The following is a 17275-nucleotide window of genomic DNA, read 5'->3' as shown; positions in this document are numbered from 1 at the left end:
CTGAGTATATCTAAAAAGAATCAGGATATAAAATTCATATCGAACTGTCGAAACCGTGTCGTTCGCAATAACAATCTCTACCCTCGAAGGCGAATAAAATCGATGAGTTTGTTACTTTACATACGAACATAGGTCATGACCTGGGTCTGAAATTTTAATATCGATGTCGACGAGAGAAGTTTCAAACGGTCAACAAGAAAATAAGACACAAATTGATACCAATGTGAATCCGGGCGAGGAGATTTAATAAACGGTTGAGATCTAATCAAATAATATTCCTTAACGTCAGTTTTAATAATGGCTCAACTGATGCGCCAGTTCATTTCCGAATAAGACGTAAATGAATGACGGATCGATCGCAGACTAAATGAAATTACTTAATGAACCGACTTTCCTAATAGTGTGAATGAAATTCGGAACTGTGCCACAGACGTCGTTCGGACTTTCCAAGAAATTATAGCACCGTGGAGAACTCATTAATCAAAGGCGTGCGCGAAGGTAACCACGTAATGGCTATTCTCCATGGATTGATATAATGAATTAATTATTATCGCACCGGATGGAGATGGAAGATCGAATCAGAGCTTGATAGATTTAATTAACAGCGTGCTCTACACTTTACTAATTTGATATCGTGATTTTTCGAAACCATACGTTCAATTAAACTTTATGCATATTTCTTAACTTATATCTAAACAGGCTGCAACAGAAATCGTGCTATTTTCAGATTGATTTATAATTGAAAATCTATGGAACCCAATTTGAAATTCTTTAACCTACAATCAGGTTAATATTGATCTAACCCAGACCTAACTTATTTTAACCTAAATCGTGCGATGATTAATTTGGATTTAAAATTGACTTGTATATGCTCCGTTAAAAATACTTCATTTCTGAATATAGATTCAATTAAACTTTATATATATTTATTGACTTATATCTAAACAGGCTGTAACGGAAATCGTGCTATTTTCAGATTGATTTATAATTGAAAATCTATGGAACCCAATTTGAAATTCTTTAACCTACAATTAGGTTAATATTGATCTAACCCAGACCTAACTTATTTTAACCTAAATCGTGCGATGATTAATTTGGATTTAAAATTGACTTGTATATGCTCCGTTAAAAATACTTCATTTCTGAATATAGATTCAATTAAACTTTATGTATATTTCTTGACTTATATCTAAACAGGCTGTAACAGAAATCGTGCTATTTTCAGATTGATTTATAATTGAAAATCCATGGAACTCAATTTGAAATTCTTTAACCTACAATCAGGTTAATATTGATCTAACCCAGACCTAACTTATTCTAACCTAAATTGTGCGATGATTAATTTGGATTTAAAATTGATTTATACATGCTCTGTTAAAAATACTTCATTTCTGAATTAACTGAACTGAAAAGCAAGATGAATAACTTTGATGAAATTGTAGTTAATTTTTTCAATATAACAGTGAACATGATGTCTGAATTTTATACTTTTTTCAAGAATGTTTTACGTGTACATATTGTATTACATTCATGTAGAGGAGAGGAAGTGATAAATTGTAATTATATTTGGATTCACAAATTTAGAAAAATGTAAAAAAAGGTACAGAACACAAAATGCAAATTAAATTTATAAAACTGTAAAATTATTGAAGTAAATTGAAGACAAACGTGACTAATTAATAAGTACATGTACGATTCAAATCCATGTGAGTTTATTTCTCGTTTTCATTATGTGATCCAATTAAATTTTTTAGTACAGTAATTTTATTTTTCGATGTTAGGTTTTCAAGTTTATTTTTCTTTATATTATTTTCAGTTTGTGCGGAATAAATACCAACTTGTATATTCCTGTAGAAGATCAAAACTAGTTAAAAATCGGAAGGTTTAAATAAATTCATTGAAACTGCGTTTGTTTAGTCAATTTTACGGTGACTGGAAAAATTAGAGGGTGCTTTTAACTTTTAAGAGGCAGTGTATATTCTTTTTAATACAAAATGAAGTGGGGGAGACTGGGGCTAGAAGTTCCGGGGGTAAGTTGTTCCGACGGTTATATCTTTAAGATGAAAAAAGATAATCCTTTCGATTATTTTGAAAACATAAACTGATCACGTCACGCTGTCAAACATTTTAATAGCGTCCGCGACAATGAATTTTGTAATTTTACACAAAAGGTAGCCACGTATCAGGTAAGTAAATATTTCACATTCATTATGTTTTTGATGTATTCAATTATTTAATGTCAATATCGTTTATTGTTCTATCGTTATAAATCAAATAACATTTAGGACATGTTGTAATAGCATTTATTGGAATATTTGAATATATAATCGAAATATTTGCAAACATTGCCACATATAAAAATTGAGGCTAGTTGTTCCGACGATTCGGTTGTTATCGTAACAGCTTACTCCAAATGTATCTTTTATAAATGTAAAAATAATTCCTGTTGCGTTTTAGCATGCAACATATAAACGGAAACGGAAAGAGGCACTATCTCTGATCATATCATATGATTCACTAATCATATGACTCTTCTCAGGTTTATTAAAAAGTTACAAGCCGAAGAAGAAGCCACAGTAGGTTATAAGAAATAGGTTTGTTTAACAACTTATTTATATGTATTAGGTTTAAGTAAAGTTGTTATTCATTTGTCATTATATTAGATTATTGTTTTTATTGTATTACATTCATGTTTACGCCAAAGATAGCATATTTTTTTCTTTCAACTATATGTCGTAAACCATTGGAAAATTTCATTCGTGTCACTTCACGCTGTATGAATAAAATTATATTGGCTTTAATCGATACTTAAATTTAATCGATGTGAAAAATGTCGAAAATGCAAATATGTGACTGGTTGGCGTTGACGTTTGGATGTGGCCTTTGAAGGTAGTCAAGTTGGTTGTCTGGATACCAGAACGTTTAAAAAAAGAAATATACGAAAAAAAGAACAGAATAAAAAGGGTTTCTGGACGATAAAGACGCGTGATGTAAAAGTTAAATAATTCCTATAAAGGACTCATCAGTTTTCGTTGATTAGTTTTTCATTTTAATAAAGTTTGTTTGAATTAATAGTTAATCGTTAATTAGTTGAAAATTTTAAATAATATGAAACGAATTACGAGACAAATAATTAGTCACCCGTGATTACTCGAAAGAAATGGCCCACGAATAATTTTCGATGATGTTGTTTCTCCGACATATACAGGGTGTTCGGCCATCCCTGGGAAAAATTTTAATGGGGGATTGTAGAGGCCAAAATAAGATGAAAATCAAAAATATCAATTTGTTGATTGAGGCTTCGTTTAACAGTTATTAACGTTTAAAGTTCCACCTGTAGAACGGCAATTTGCGAATAGCTGTTAGTGGTTCTCACTTACAAAAATGCTGAGTGAGAACCACGTCCACCATATCGTATACACGCAGTTGTTCGCAGATTGCCATTCTACAGGCGTAACTTTAAACGTTAATAACTTGTTAACGAAGCCTCGATCAACAAATTGGTATTCTTGATTTTCGACTTATTTTGGTCTCTGAAATCTCCCATTAAAATATTTCTCAGGAGTGGCCGAACACCCTGTATATTTGCGACTATACAAAGTTAATAAACAAACCTTATTAATAAAATTGTGTTTTGCTTCATCAGAGAATGAAATGTCTCATTAGAAAGTAACACTTATTTCTTAGTAACAATGTACCCCAGAACAATAACAACTCGCCCCGCGATGGGGTAAGAGGTTCCGCTTCGACTAATCACAAAAAACTGAGTTTCTATGAAAAACTTATTGCAATATATTAAATTTGAGCTGCAAATTTTAAAATATAATAAAAACAATAAATTAGCCAGGAGTGAAAAAAGTAACAACATTATTCCTAGTCATTTTTTAAGTTTTCTCAAAATCAGAAATTCTAGCCTTGGTCACTCCTAATAAAAATAAAATTAAATAATGCAAACTAAAACTATATTAGTAACGAGTGTGATAAATGTGGTAATTAATACATAGTGTACTCTATAAAGTCACCAATGTTAAAACATAAATCGTTATTCGTTGCATGGTTTATTTGCACCTATTGTTACAAAACCTTTTAAATGGACATTTTGTTTCATATTCTATTTTTCCTTAACTTCAACTTTATAAATTGACATCGACATCCTTATGAAATAATATTTCAAATCACATACCGTATTTAGGTCAACCCAGATCTACTAACAAATGGATGAAACATATTAAAATATTAAAACTGCAGATATTCTCACAGCATTAAATTTGTAATCACTTAATTTGTATTTAATTACGATGAAAATTTTCGCTAGCGTAAATTTAATCCAACATTGATCTGCTCTATGATTTTACAATTGACAAAAAATTGTTGTACACATAAATAATAGAAATATTCTGTGTTTAATCCAGCGAATACTGTCTGCTCATTAAGTAGCACTGCTTATTTGGTGGCAAAGCGGCTAAATAATAGCTAACCGTCTCGATCGAAGGTTCACATGACGTCAGACTCGAGACCGTCTGAAAGACAGTTAATGGCAGCAATTGAAAATTTATGTATGTAACAGGTCCAGAAATAACATCTATCGACTCGCGACACCGACAGAGAGAAACCGTCACGTTCTTCCGCGGTTTCTATAATTGTTACCTTTAATTGCGTCAAACCCTACACGAAGCAGAGACAGGAAATTACTGGAAACTATCAGACACCGGTTTTATTTAAATTTGACACAAATCTTCCCCTGAGTTGATCCAAGAACTATGTTTACTTCGTTGTTGCTACTTTTCAACCAGAGTTGGATTGTTCACGAATAACGAATACAAATTTTAGATTAATATGTAAACTTCTATGCACATTTAATTCATTTGTAAATTAGATTTTGCAGTCGAATTTGTATAGAGAGAATCCACCATTTTTGTTTGTTATTCGAGAATAAAAATTTCCTCTGTTTTCATTCTTAAAGAAGAAGCCACCCCTCATACCACTTTATTTATCTTTATGTAAATTTTAATTTATAAAGGCTATTATTAATTGTAAAATATTTCAAATACAGATCTTAGAATGGAGTTGCAAATAAAATTCAAAATTTTTCAAAGAATTTTGTTGATGTGCAGACATCTAGGAAAAGTATGACTTTTACTTGCAATTTTGTTCAACATCTTTTATAAATTAAGAGCTATATAAACATAAGTTATTAAATGATTAAATAATCTATTTATTTTTAAACATATTCTCCTATTAATTTGCAAGCCCTAGAAAGCAGTACAACTTTCATTCGAAAGATTGTTTAATATCATTTATAATTTAACAGTTACGTAAGCAGAATTTAAACTGGTGGTTCCAATATAAGGTGTGTAAAATAAAAAAAAGTAAGTTTTAATATTCAAAACTTAAACCCTAAAATTTCGTACATATCTTCTTATTGAAATATTATTCGTAAAAAGTAAAAATGATCGTTGTCGAATTATTAAATCGAATTAAAATTTTTGAACATTTATAAAAGAGAAGAAAATGGAATATCCTCTTTTAGTATCCAATTTTTGTGAATGTGGCCTTTTTAAACATTCTCTACTAATCCATAACAATTCAACAAAAGTAACATTAGTACTTTATTTTGTATTTTATTGCTGACTGTGTGTAAGATAATCGACAAATTCATAGTTTTGCTTTAACAGTGAACTTTTAAGATCGTAACGGGGGAAGGAAAAATCAGATTTCGTAATTATTATGCAACCAAAACTTTTTTAATTCGTAACGTTTTTCACCTACAAGGGACAGCACGAAACGAAGCAATTTGTCTTCATAAAATTTTCGCTTTTCTCGCAGATTCTGTGGTTCTCGATTTTTTTCTTATTCATTACCCATCACGGACCCCAATGGCGGACGACACGACAAGGGAGGATCTCTTTGCGTCGCTCTTCGCAAGTAAAACCCAAATTCTAGCGAAAAAAAACGAATGTCCCCTTGCAGCACGGTCAGAGTTGGACCCTTCGATTAATCGATATTTGTTAATAGCCCGACCTAGTGAGGGATTTGCTCGATCTAAGACAGTTTCTTAAACTGTGTCCAAATAATGTGTTCCAAGCTCTTTTCTAAAAAACCAACGAAAACATCGACTTTATTTATTTCCTTCTTTAATTAAATGGTCTATTGGGGCTAATTTTTCCATGTATTACAAATTCTTTAGGGACAACTGAAGATGGTATTAATCTTTTGTTGTTTGGATTGCCCTTATCAAACTGAATAACATTTAATTGAACCATTTTTTTATTGTACATAGTTACTTAAGATGAAAAATTAAAATTGTTTCTACAAATATGTTTAGGGAGAAGCATTCTAAACTATTTTAATTCTGTTTACAAATGTGCAATTCTAGCTGTCTATGTATTTGGTAATGCTTTAATTTTGCAATTACGTACAATAAAAAAAAATAGTATCACTTTTTTTTCTTCTAAAAATCGCCTCAAAAGTATCTGTTGAACATGTTGACCAACTATTAAAACTTTAATATTTCTATTTCTATAAGTGAAATTTCAAACTTCATTCGCAATTTTTTATTAGTTCACCCCACTTGAGATCTTCTGTATCTATCCCAGTTGATATTACAACTTTCTGAAACGTTTTAAAAGTTCCCCAAAAATATATAACCTTTCAAGCTTCATCAATGTTTAATAAGAAAATTACATAATCTGCAGAACATTTAGAAAAGTATATAAATGGTGCAAATAAATTATGAAAACAAACTTTGGGGATTAATAAAACTCCTTAAAAGTGCAGAGTAAAGATTTTTTTTTCTTCGTGATCCATTTTTTAAAATAACGTTTTAGAATATTAGTTAAATTAATTCCTCTTTAGTTTTGTTATAAATCAGTAATTCGCTAAATTTCTTCAAAAACTCTTCTATTAAATAAGAGTTTATGTTAGATAAAAATGATTACTATCTATTATCTAATAAAATTGCATTAACATTTGGTACCTAACACTTCCATCAACGTTTTAAACTTTGCAAAGAAAGCTTGTGATTCCATGTCAGAGCACTGAAAGGGTAAAATTAATATTTTTAAATATAATATATTCAACAAAAATAAATATTTAATGATTCTTTGCATAAATTCAAAGTACATGGGCTCCAAATTAAAAATCATTTCTCCGGACATTTATCCGTAACGATTCGACAGTATTAAAATTTATTAAGGAACTTGTATAACGTAGACAGTGACTTTTCATGAAATAAATTTAGATGTCTCAAAATGAAATATTCATTGGTGAAATATATTGACCTTTCCTTCGACTGAAATTTCGTTTAATTTTTATTAACAACCGAGCTCTAATATAACTCGTCAAATTAGTTCGACGGCGATAGATTACTAAATAAATAAATATTCTCCAATAAATATGACCGTGTCTATGTAACCCACATAACTCCATATGTGCGAATTATTGATGTATAATATCTATGGATTTAAAATATTGGCAGAACGTGAAATGCAGTTTCTTGAATAGATCACATAAATTGTGCAAATGTTTTGGAACAGTATTTTTGCACAAGTTTACGAATTGTAAAAACTCAATTATAAGAATACTTTGTGAATGTAATTCGAAAAAAGGGATTTTTAGTAATTATTTGCACACAGTTTTGTAGACTTGAAGAAAAGATGCACCTTTTGTTATAAACTTTTTTTCATATCTCTTATTAGGGATATTTTATTTTCCCCAACCATAATATTTTTGATTTTTTTATTGTATTCATCGTTTTGGTTGCACTTGTTATAAAATAATATGGGAAAGAATGGAAATGTATAATAAAATAAAGTTGTAAATAAATAACGAAAGGGGCGAGGTACAGCTGGAAGCCTATAATTTATGAACATTAATGGTAAAAGGTGTTAATTTATGAGATATTAAAAAATTATTTAGATATTAAAAATTAATTTTTTTTTACATGTATAAATTGAGAATTTTAAACACGAAATTGTGTTGTTGTTATCAAATAAATAAATTAATTGACTCAAATGGCTTGTTGACAAAATTAAATTTTTTTTTAAACAAGTAATTGATCTTATTTATTTATGTAGTGTAATGTTTAGTTGACTTATGTGTAGTTTATGAAATTATACGATCAAAATGTCTCAAGTGAGAGTTTTTTAGACTTATTCAAAATACAGTAAAACTTTTAATTTTTAAAATAGCGAAGAAGTCACGTCTCCATCATAAACCCAGTCTTATTAAAACTTGCATTCAAATTTTTAACACACGATTTACGTTAATTTTTCATGTTGTCTTGGTACAAGTTTAATAATTTGTATTTAAAAAAGGAATAGGTGAAAATGATAGCAGCTGGACAGGTGCAAGAAACGAGACAATGTTGTACCACGATGTGTCAGCCACATATGCGGGCCCCCTTCAGAAGTTTTTGTTCACACTACGTGTATATAATTTATATAATAATAGGTAACGTTAAAATTTCTAGTTAGAAGTAACCAACAAATAACAATGCATGCCTATAAACGTATAGGTCCGATTTAAAAAATGTTGTCAAACGACTTATCGCATATTTAAATTCTACTTATTGGAGAATTTAGAAAAATCCAGAGGTTGTTGATTACAACAATCTTTTAAGGAATGTTAACACAATACAGGTCCATACAAAATAGTGTTCACGTCACCACTGTACTCATTCTCAGAAGGTTTTCGAAACTTAAGTAAAACAGTGGAAAAAATATTTGACGAAAACTAAACCCGTACAATTCTTTTCTATAGGGATATCTCAAAGTAAAAGTGTTTATCAAAGCACTAAAATCAATTCTGTAATTAGAAAAAGCTGTAACTATTGAGTTAATAGTTTCAAAAATCTATCGATAGCTACTTTGAACGTTTAAACCACGTTTATTTTAGAAAAATAAAAATAAAAATATCTGTTTTCCTTTTGAAGCTATTCATTTATTTTTTATACAATATGTCTCACGAACTCTATTCATTCAAATATCTTCAAAAGTGTCGATGATATCGGAAAATGTTTCAGATAAAAATTAAATGGTTTTGAGGGGTGCATAATCTGCCGTAATGCAAAAAGGTGTGAACGCTAGTTTCGTCTGTTTCGATGGACTATAGGTGGTTGTTACTCCTAATTTATGTAGTTTGTATTTAGCATATTCTCTTGGCCAGAGTCGGGATCTTCGAATATGATCGCGAAAAGAGATCTATTCGCCGAGAGAATACATCTGTTTCCATTTTTCAAAACGTCCGTTGGACAGGAATATATCACGAAGACGCATAGGTCTGGATAGAGCGCGCCATTCCGACGGGTGCAGAAACCGGATCGAACTCCAATTTGGCGGATCGCCAATCTTTCGCTCGACAGTGGTCTCGAGAGATCATTCGACGATGCAGATTTCCTAATAATCGCGGATACGACGTAACTTTGGAAACGAAGAAGGCTCTAACCGTGCGAAAACTTGGGTTCATCAACCCCTGATTCTGCAAGAATTGTACGACTATACGTGAACTTTCCGAACTCTGGAGCTTGAAGAATTAATGTCTGTCGCTTGAACTTCTTCGAGTTCAAAAACGTGCGTTCGATAACGTTTACATTGTAAGCACAAATTTCTACAAACGCTCGAAGTTTGGAATCCTATAGATTGTCGTAGTTCGTTCATGCTTTAGATACAAAATTTTCAAGTTTTTTTTTTATTTGCGTTCAACTAGCTTGCAATGAACTTGCTCGAAGTTGCTCTATAAATGTCTCTTTCTGGGAGCGTTGCGGATTTTAAACGATGAACGGTACTTGGATAAACCGATGATTGTTCGATTACGATACCCATGTAATCGAGGGGTTATTGATTATGATTGTTTATACTTAGCTCGCAGAGCGTGACTGCAAAGTTTGCGTGGGCACTTGTTGTTCGTCCTCTGTGTTTCTGATTTATAGGAATTATGAAATCATGTGTACGAATTTGCAAATATGCATGCCTGAATATGCAAAATACTGATGAATATATTTTATGATAATGTATTTTAGTAATGCAAGGAGATTTGTCGTTTGATGTTCTAACGAATCTCGAAATTATACATTTTTCAAACACATGTATTATTTCATTATTTTAAATCCGCAATTATTACTTCATGAATTGGGAAGACAATAGTTTTATTTCAAGAATGAAATAATTACGAAATATATATGTACATATAACAATATACGAACAACTGGTTTACAATCTCAAACAAGAGTAAATATAGTTGGATGTGTGTGTTTTTTAAATTTCCAAATTATACTTTATTATAAGTGTTTACCAATGGTTCAGTATAGCTTTCTCAGAAACCAAAAGTAATTTGAGTTATTATAACTATATATATATATATATTACTATAGAATAGTAGTTATAATAACTTAAATTACATTTGGTTTCTGAGAAAGGTATACTGGACTATCGGTAAACACTTGCAATAGAGTACAAATTTAAAATTGAATAAACACACACAGCCAACTATATTTACTCGCGTTTGAGAAATTGTAAACCAGATATTTTACAAATTGCTTATGGGCCACACTACTGCTTTAAAATAATTGATTTGCAATGAGATTAAATTGAATTTAAAAAATGTAAACAATGAGTATGTCACTTTAGAGTCATAATATACGTTACTAGTTCTAATAAAAATTACAGTTTTTCATTTTTCAATCGTACAATAATTCCTTTCTGCCCAACTCTGGTACAAAAACAATGATTTAAAAATTCTTTAGTGTGTGGATCTAGGAAGTGTAGTAGAGATAGGAGAAACTATTAGTTATTGCACTTCGTTATTCCTAAATCCTCAACAGTAAAGCAGTTAAACAAAGGTTTCAAGAGTCTGATATCGTCGTGTAAAAGTGTTTCCTGAGACCATACACTACCGCTCGAATGTTACTTATGCTCTGATCATTTATTTATCTTTCCTACAGACCATGATACGGTATTAGAATGTTTCATCGATCATATCATTATCTCTAGTAGTAGATAATAGAATCTTATGAAATTCATGGTAAATTAAATTCTCTTGCTACAGCACTTTACGTCAGTTTCCAGAAGATCACTGAGACAATATTGTTTAATAAAATAACACAGTATTTTTTCAATATCTTATGTAAAAATTTCATTTCAGTAGATCTTGCATATTTCGGTTGGTGAACACAATCTTTATATGTTTCTTGTAAATATAGAATAATTATATTCAAGTTTTAGTTAAAATTCTGACTATACCATATATTATATAGTTAAATCTTGATCACTCAAACCAAAACATGACGCAGTCATTATGAAAGAAGACCATTTATTGTAATTATATATATATATGATTTTATTCAAAAACAATTTTATTCAATATTGATTCTAGTATTCTAATATATTTCAGCTGTTATTTCAGTGATTTTTGTTAACGTTATAAAATATTTTAAATATTTCTCTTCTCTTCTTCTTCTGCATTGTTTTCATTTTCATTACATTTGTTCCATTCATTGACTAGTTCCATAACTATATTATCACTCATGTAATTTACCTCATCGGTATGTAACCATTCAATTGTAATATTTTTATCTGTACTTCTGTAGACTGGCGAAGAAGCACAACAGAAAAGCAAACATAATTCTTAACGAGATTATCCTTACTTCTTAGGCTATACCGTTCGATTAATGGGGGTTTGGATAATCGAGGTTCTACAGTAGCACAAATAGTGATGAAATAATTATCAGATGATTTGCACAGAGTCAGGATATTAAGAGAAGACAGATATAAAAGTAGTTACAAGATTCTATGTCGAAGGGGTTGGAATTAAATATGATGTTGAGTCTAGGTTGACATAGAACCGCAAAGAGTTAGAAATTAAAGATCACGTTCTGTCTGGGGGATTAAAACTGAGATCAGGAAGATTTAAATAACTATTCGTAAGGACTAACAAGGTATTACAGTAACATAAAACACTGTTAGTCTATGTTATTTTTAAATTTTTAGCAGCAAAATGGTTGAAACAAAAATTACTTATGTGTGTGTAAAATATTACATAAAGAAACTATTACTTAAATGTCACTTATCTCCTGACCATTCACATTTCTTATATTTCATTAAAATCGCTCTTGTTTCTTTTAGAAAGAAGGGATTGTTTAATGTTTAACATTTTCTAGTTTTTTGTAAAATGATCTGCATTACTTTAATCTAGTCTTTTATAATTTAACAACCATATGGTTCATCATATAATATTTTCGCCCATTTTCTTTGATTTGTTAACAATCCCCGAAGGAATTCTAAAAATATAGGTCGAAACGTGGAGTTTTCTATTTGTTTTAGTCATCGAATAACTATATTATTTCAAACACTGTTATTGGTAAATATACAAAAGACTAAAAACAAGTTGTCTATTTTTTTGTTTAAACGTTACAAAAATTGGAGTTCTTTGTATATCTCACGTGCATGAACATACACAGTTTAATAATAATAATCACCTATAGACTTTCGACCGACAATCTAAATGGGTACTTGGTAGTGGAAAGGCTTAAAAGTATCTTTAATAATTCGTGAGCTTTGGATAAATGTTCGGGTTGTCGATTACTCTATTCGACCACGTCCTTAATAGCGGAGAAAGCGAATAGAAATGTAATAATACTATTCAAGCGGATCGATCAACTCGATTTCTGCATAAAGTGTAAAGACTACGAGGGGACAACGCCCGAACGTTTGTCCGAGGGACTCTCGAGAACGTCGCGAGTTCGTCTCGCTCGCGGAAGCGTATGGCCCATTCAATCGAAACTCTCTGAATTAATAAAGAAGCGGGTGCATCAAACTCCTACGCAGCTGGTTCACCTTAGAACTCTACGTACCGCTTAGTCAAAGACCCGGAAGAATCGTAAACACGAAAATGAATAAAAGAGGGAAGCTATAAACTCGGGAAGTCACGGGTGGGTAGCCGTCGATGTGGCAACATTTGCGTGGTTCCAAATTGCAGTTGCGATAACTGTGAATTAAACAGTGGATATATCGCGGACTGGGCAAAGTGTACGCGCAACATCTGCGGTAATCCATCGTTCGATAACAATTGCGAAAGATCTAGAAAATTAAATAATTATTATGAAGTAGAATACACCACGAGTTTGATCATTCCTTTGTTCTTTGAATCGTTCACGAATAGATTGTAAATAGTTTTGTGCCTTTTTTTTCTTTCGATGATGATGAGAACAAATGTTATTAGAATCTTGTTTCAAACTTTTCAATTAAGAAAAAATCCAATATCATTTTTTGAAACTTTTTTGAAATTTTGTAGCTATTCTTTATCCTTATTCCATTGCATTAAATTTAGTTCAGACTGTTCTACAGAGGATTGAAATAGACAACTATAAACAAAATATGATACAAACATTGTCTTTTCGTAAAAAAAATAATCGAACTATTATATTTTATATTCATTTTTTTAAATATATAAAATCATTTGCAGAAAAATTGAGGCGAAAAACCAATGTCAATGAAGTTTGAATGTATTATAGTTGCAGACCAGACGGAGTCTTCAGAGATTACAAGGTGACAGATTCGACACGTGTCGCCGCGTCCGAGGATTATAATTGATCACAGATGCTAGTGCGTAACGGTTACACGTCCGACATTATTAGACTTGTTCGCGTCTGGTTCGTGTCTAACCGAATCGCACGCTTTCCTTTCGATATCGTGATCTCCCGAACATGTTATTCAAACGATTCCAGAGTACAATATTTGTTGAGTCTGGCTTATCGTCGTCTTTCCTTCGACGCGTTTGACTACGTTGGTCAATATTTTCTTTGTTTTGTTTTATAAATAGCTCTGTCAATATCGTACACAAAGGGGTAAGTTGCAGTTTTCCATCGATTTTGAGCTTTTCACGCGACCGTTTCGTAAGCAAGTTTTTCAGATTACTATTATCGTTTCATAAATCGTTGCTAGTAGCGCCAATATTCTGTCCGGACGATGACTGAAATGAACAGAAAGCGGCTAAAGTTGTAATATAATGTTACTTTATTCAGCATCGTCTAAAGCAACCGCGCGGCATCCACCTGGCCAGCGAGAATGGAAGGGAAAGAAAGGCACACGTGGAAAATAATAGAGGCACAAAGCGAAACTTCGATCCAGAAGCATTATGCTCCAGGTCGAAACGGCTCGTATGTCCCGCATATTAAATCTTTTTCTTCTTTAACTATACCGATGTTAATCGGTTTCCATCGAGCCGCGGTGTAACCGTTCAGTGACTTAATGACGCGGCAGTTAACGTATTCATGAGTAACGGATGAGTCGAAAGTGTGCTTTATAAAAGGCAAGGAGCTATGGCCACTTGAAACGGAATGGCTAAGCGGGCAGCGTTTCACTGCTAGATTTATGAAATTAAAAGTTCATAACGACTTTCAGAGCGCAGCACCGACTCCGATAGAATATATCGAACGTAGAAAATTTTCAAGCAGTTGCGACGCGCCCCTAATGTTCCGAATAGGTTAACTGCCCCAGTAATCGGACGGTTAAGAAGAAATGAAATGTGTTGGAAAAAACTATTTTTCACATTCGGTCGATAATTATATTAATTAGAAAGTACCAAGATGGAGAAAATTAATTTTTGGATGTAGTAATGCCGAGTAGAAGTACCATAATAATCATTTATTTCTACATTTTAACTCAAAAAATAAATAAAATTAAAACGCAAACAATATTACGTGTCGTATAATTTTATAACATTAATTTATTTTAGTAATAAAAAAGATACCAAATATGTAACATGTACAATATACATTTATTGTAATCAGTTTCTTGAAAACTAAACAATTTGTGTTTGGTCTGTTGTGTAATTACCAATAACAGGGTTTAGAGAAATAATTATTTGATTTTCCAATTTTTGTCTTGAAATGTTTAAAATAGTAAAAAATTCCAAGAAACTTAATAGGTCGATAGACTGTACTGACCATTTTAGTATATTAATATTTTCTTAAAATATTGTTAAATATATTTATAAAATTGTTGTTCCGTTTAAATAGTTATAATCTTCGATTAACATGTTCAATGCCATATGTACTACCCATGGCATACGTTAAATTTTTAATTTAGACCGCGTGTACCACATGTGGTTCACTGTTTTCGGTATTCATTAAGAGATAAAGCGATAATCAAATAAATTTTCAGTACACAAACAGAAAAACATAGGTAAATTTTCAAGATTTATTGAACCTTAAGTGTATACCGTTTTCGGTACACGTGGTGTAAAAATGACATTTACAATTAGTCTACGGCGATAGTTTCTGCATTTGTGAATTTCTATTTTTTAACCTATCTTTTGTCTTTAGCATATTAAAAAAAATAGTAAAACTCAATATTTTTTTAAATCTTTCGTTTCAGCGATAAAGGCGTGTCTGCTGAATATTCGCTTCAAAGTTGAAGTCAATTGATCCACTAGATCTTGAAATTTCATGGAAACCAGTTTTAAAAAACGCATTTACAATGTAAATTTACACAATTTTTGATGAAAAAAATACTATACATACTTATAAGATGAATAAATATATCTGCAAAATCTTAATGCAAAACAGCCTACCTATTATTACAAAAAAATCACAAAGAAGACCGAAAAAGTGACAGTCTAGACAGTAATGCCCCTTAATGGTAGGTCGAAGAACTAGGCAGCTGATTGGACGTAGTATAATGGCGGCGTCTGTCCTTACATGCATTGTCATTATTAGCTGAGTCGACAGTTATAAAGTTATCGCGACAGAGTAGCATAAAACCATATTAATGTCTAAAGGAGGACGTGCAGGGATTGCCTTAACGATGAGTCCCACTAACAGGCCCAGGACATGACCCTCTCCTTTACTTTTCCTAATAACAACCGCTGCAAGTCAAAAGCAGACTTAGCAGGGACCGTGTTAACCAAAAATAATGCACTCAGATGTAACGTCACCTAGATTCGGCTCAGTTAATTATACTTTGGAATCGTTCGCTTGTTTCAGGATCGGAGAACGGTCGTGTCTCGGCAGAGAGCGAGGACGAGAGTGGAGGCCTGAGCGTCGCTGGCGATGGCCACGACGCAGCCGACGCGATGTCCAGCAACGCTTCCAGCAACGTGAGTCCTGGCGGTTCGTTGGAGAACGGGCAGAGCAGCTCGGCGACCGGGTCCAGCAACAACAAAGCCAGACGCAGACGAACCGCCTTCACGTCAGAGCAGCTGCTGGAGCTGGAACGAGAATTCCACGCGAAGAAGTATCTTAGCCTCACCGAGAGGTCCCATATCGCGCACGCTCTGAAGCTATCGGAGGTCCAGGTGAAGATTTGGTTCCAGAATCGTCGTGCAAAGTGGAAGAGAGTGAAGGCTGGCTTGAGCGGCGGCGGCATTGGCTCCGGAGCGACCAGCATGGCGACCGCTGGAGTCTCTAACAGGCACAATGGATCGGCTGGTCCGCACTCGGGCAATGGAACTAGAATCGTGGTCCCGATTCCGGTGCACGTCAGCCGGCTAGCGGTCAGGTCTCATCACCATCACTTGGAGAAGTGCGCCAGGTCACCGAGGATCAGGCCTGCTGGCGACAGTCAAGCTTCCGGCGCGTCCTCCTCGGTCCTTGGCGATGCACTCGGACTGGTGAACTCGTCCATCAATCTGAGCGGGCAGGTGCAAGGTCCGCTGAGCAGCGGCGTTGGGATCGGGGTTGGCGTTGGCTTGAGGGCTTTCACGGTGCCGTCTCATCGGGGTGGGCTCAGCTCTTCTGGCAGGTAGTGAACGCTGCCGATTCGAACTGTGAACTTAACGCGAGTTGAAGAACATAGCGATCATTTTAGAATGGTAATGGTGTTTATCGTTGTGGTCGACGAATGGCTTGCATGGTTTTCACTCTGGAGCAGGGATCGTAACGTCTAATCTGGGTTAACTTATGATAACCGTGAACATTTCTAAATAGTATGAAATGCAACTTTGATCGCTCACAGCAGATTATGTGTGGCGTTGTATGTATTCTGCGTCCGCGAGAAATTGGCTAGTGAAAGGAATGCGGATCTCATTGGTGCCTGGATCCCCACTCTCGTTTAGAGTTTGGCACTATTGGTCGAAATGACGAAAGTGGGAATGAGTGGAGCAAACAAAGTACTCCCTCGATCCTGTGCATTCTCGCTAAGCAAATTCTCGAGGACGCACAGTATCTGTAACACAATTGCATATTATTCTTCCACGAAAAGAAGGCACAGCGTGTTTACATTCCCGCTCCTATTGCAATCCGCTGACTCCCCTACTATCACAGCCATTGATCGAAAACGAT

The 17275-nt window shown here is 33.2% G+C and overlaps 1 protein-coding gene across 1 annotated transcript in view; it reads left to right on the top strand.

Moving 5' to 3' along the window:
• The window catches only part of LOC122400341 (homeobox protein unplugged), a 44280-nt gene extending 27540 nt beyond the window's left edge, over positions 1-16740 (top strand). The window contains exon 3 of the mRNA XM_043401750.1: positions 15980-16740. Within this exon, the coding sequence (XP_043257685.1) occupies positions 15980-16740 (761 nt within the window). The remainder of the gene's footprint in view (positions 1-15979) is intronic.
• The last annotated feature ends 535 nt before the right edge of the window (positions 16741-17275 follow it).

Source organism: Colletes gigas, unplaced genomic scaffold, assembly GCF_013123115.1.
Source record: "Colletes gigas isolate AHSC1104 unplaced genomic scaffold, ASM1312311v1 Colletes_gigas_Sc00017, whole genome shotgun sequence".
NCBI lineage: Eukaryota > Metazoa > Arthropoda > Insecta > Hymenoptera > Colletidae > Colletes > Colletes gigas.
This window is presented reverse-complemented; position numbering and strand designations above follow the sequence as displayed.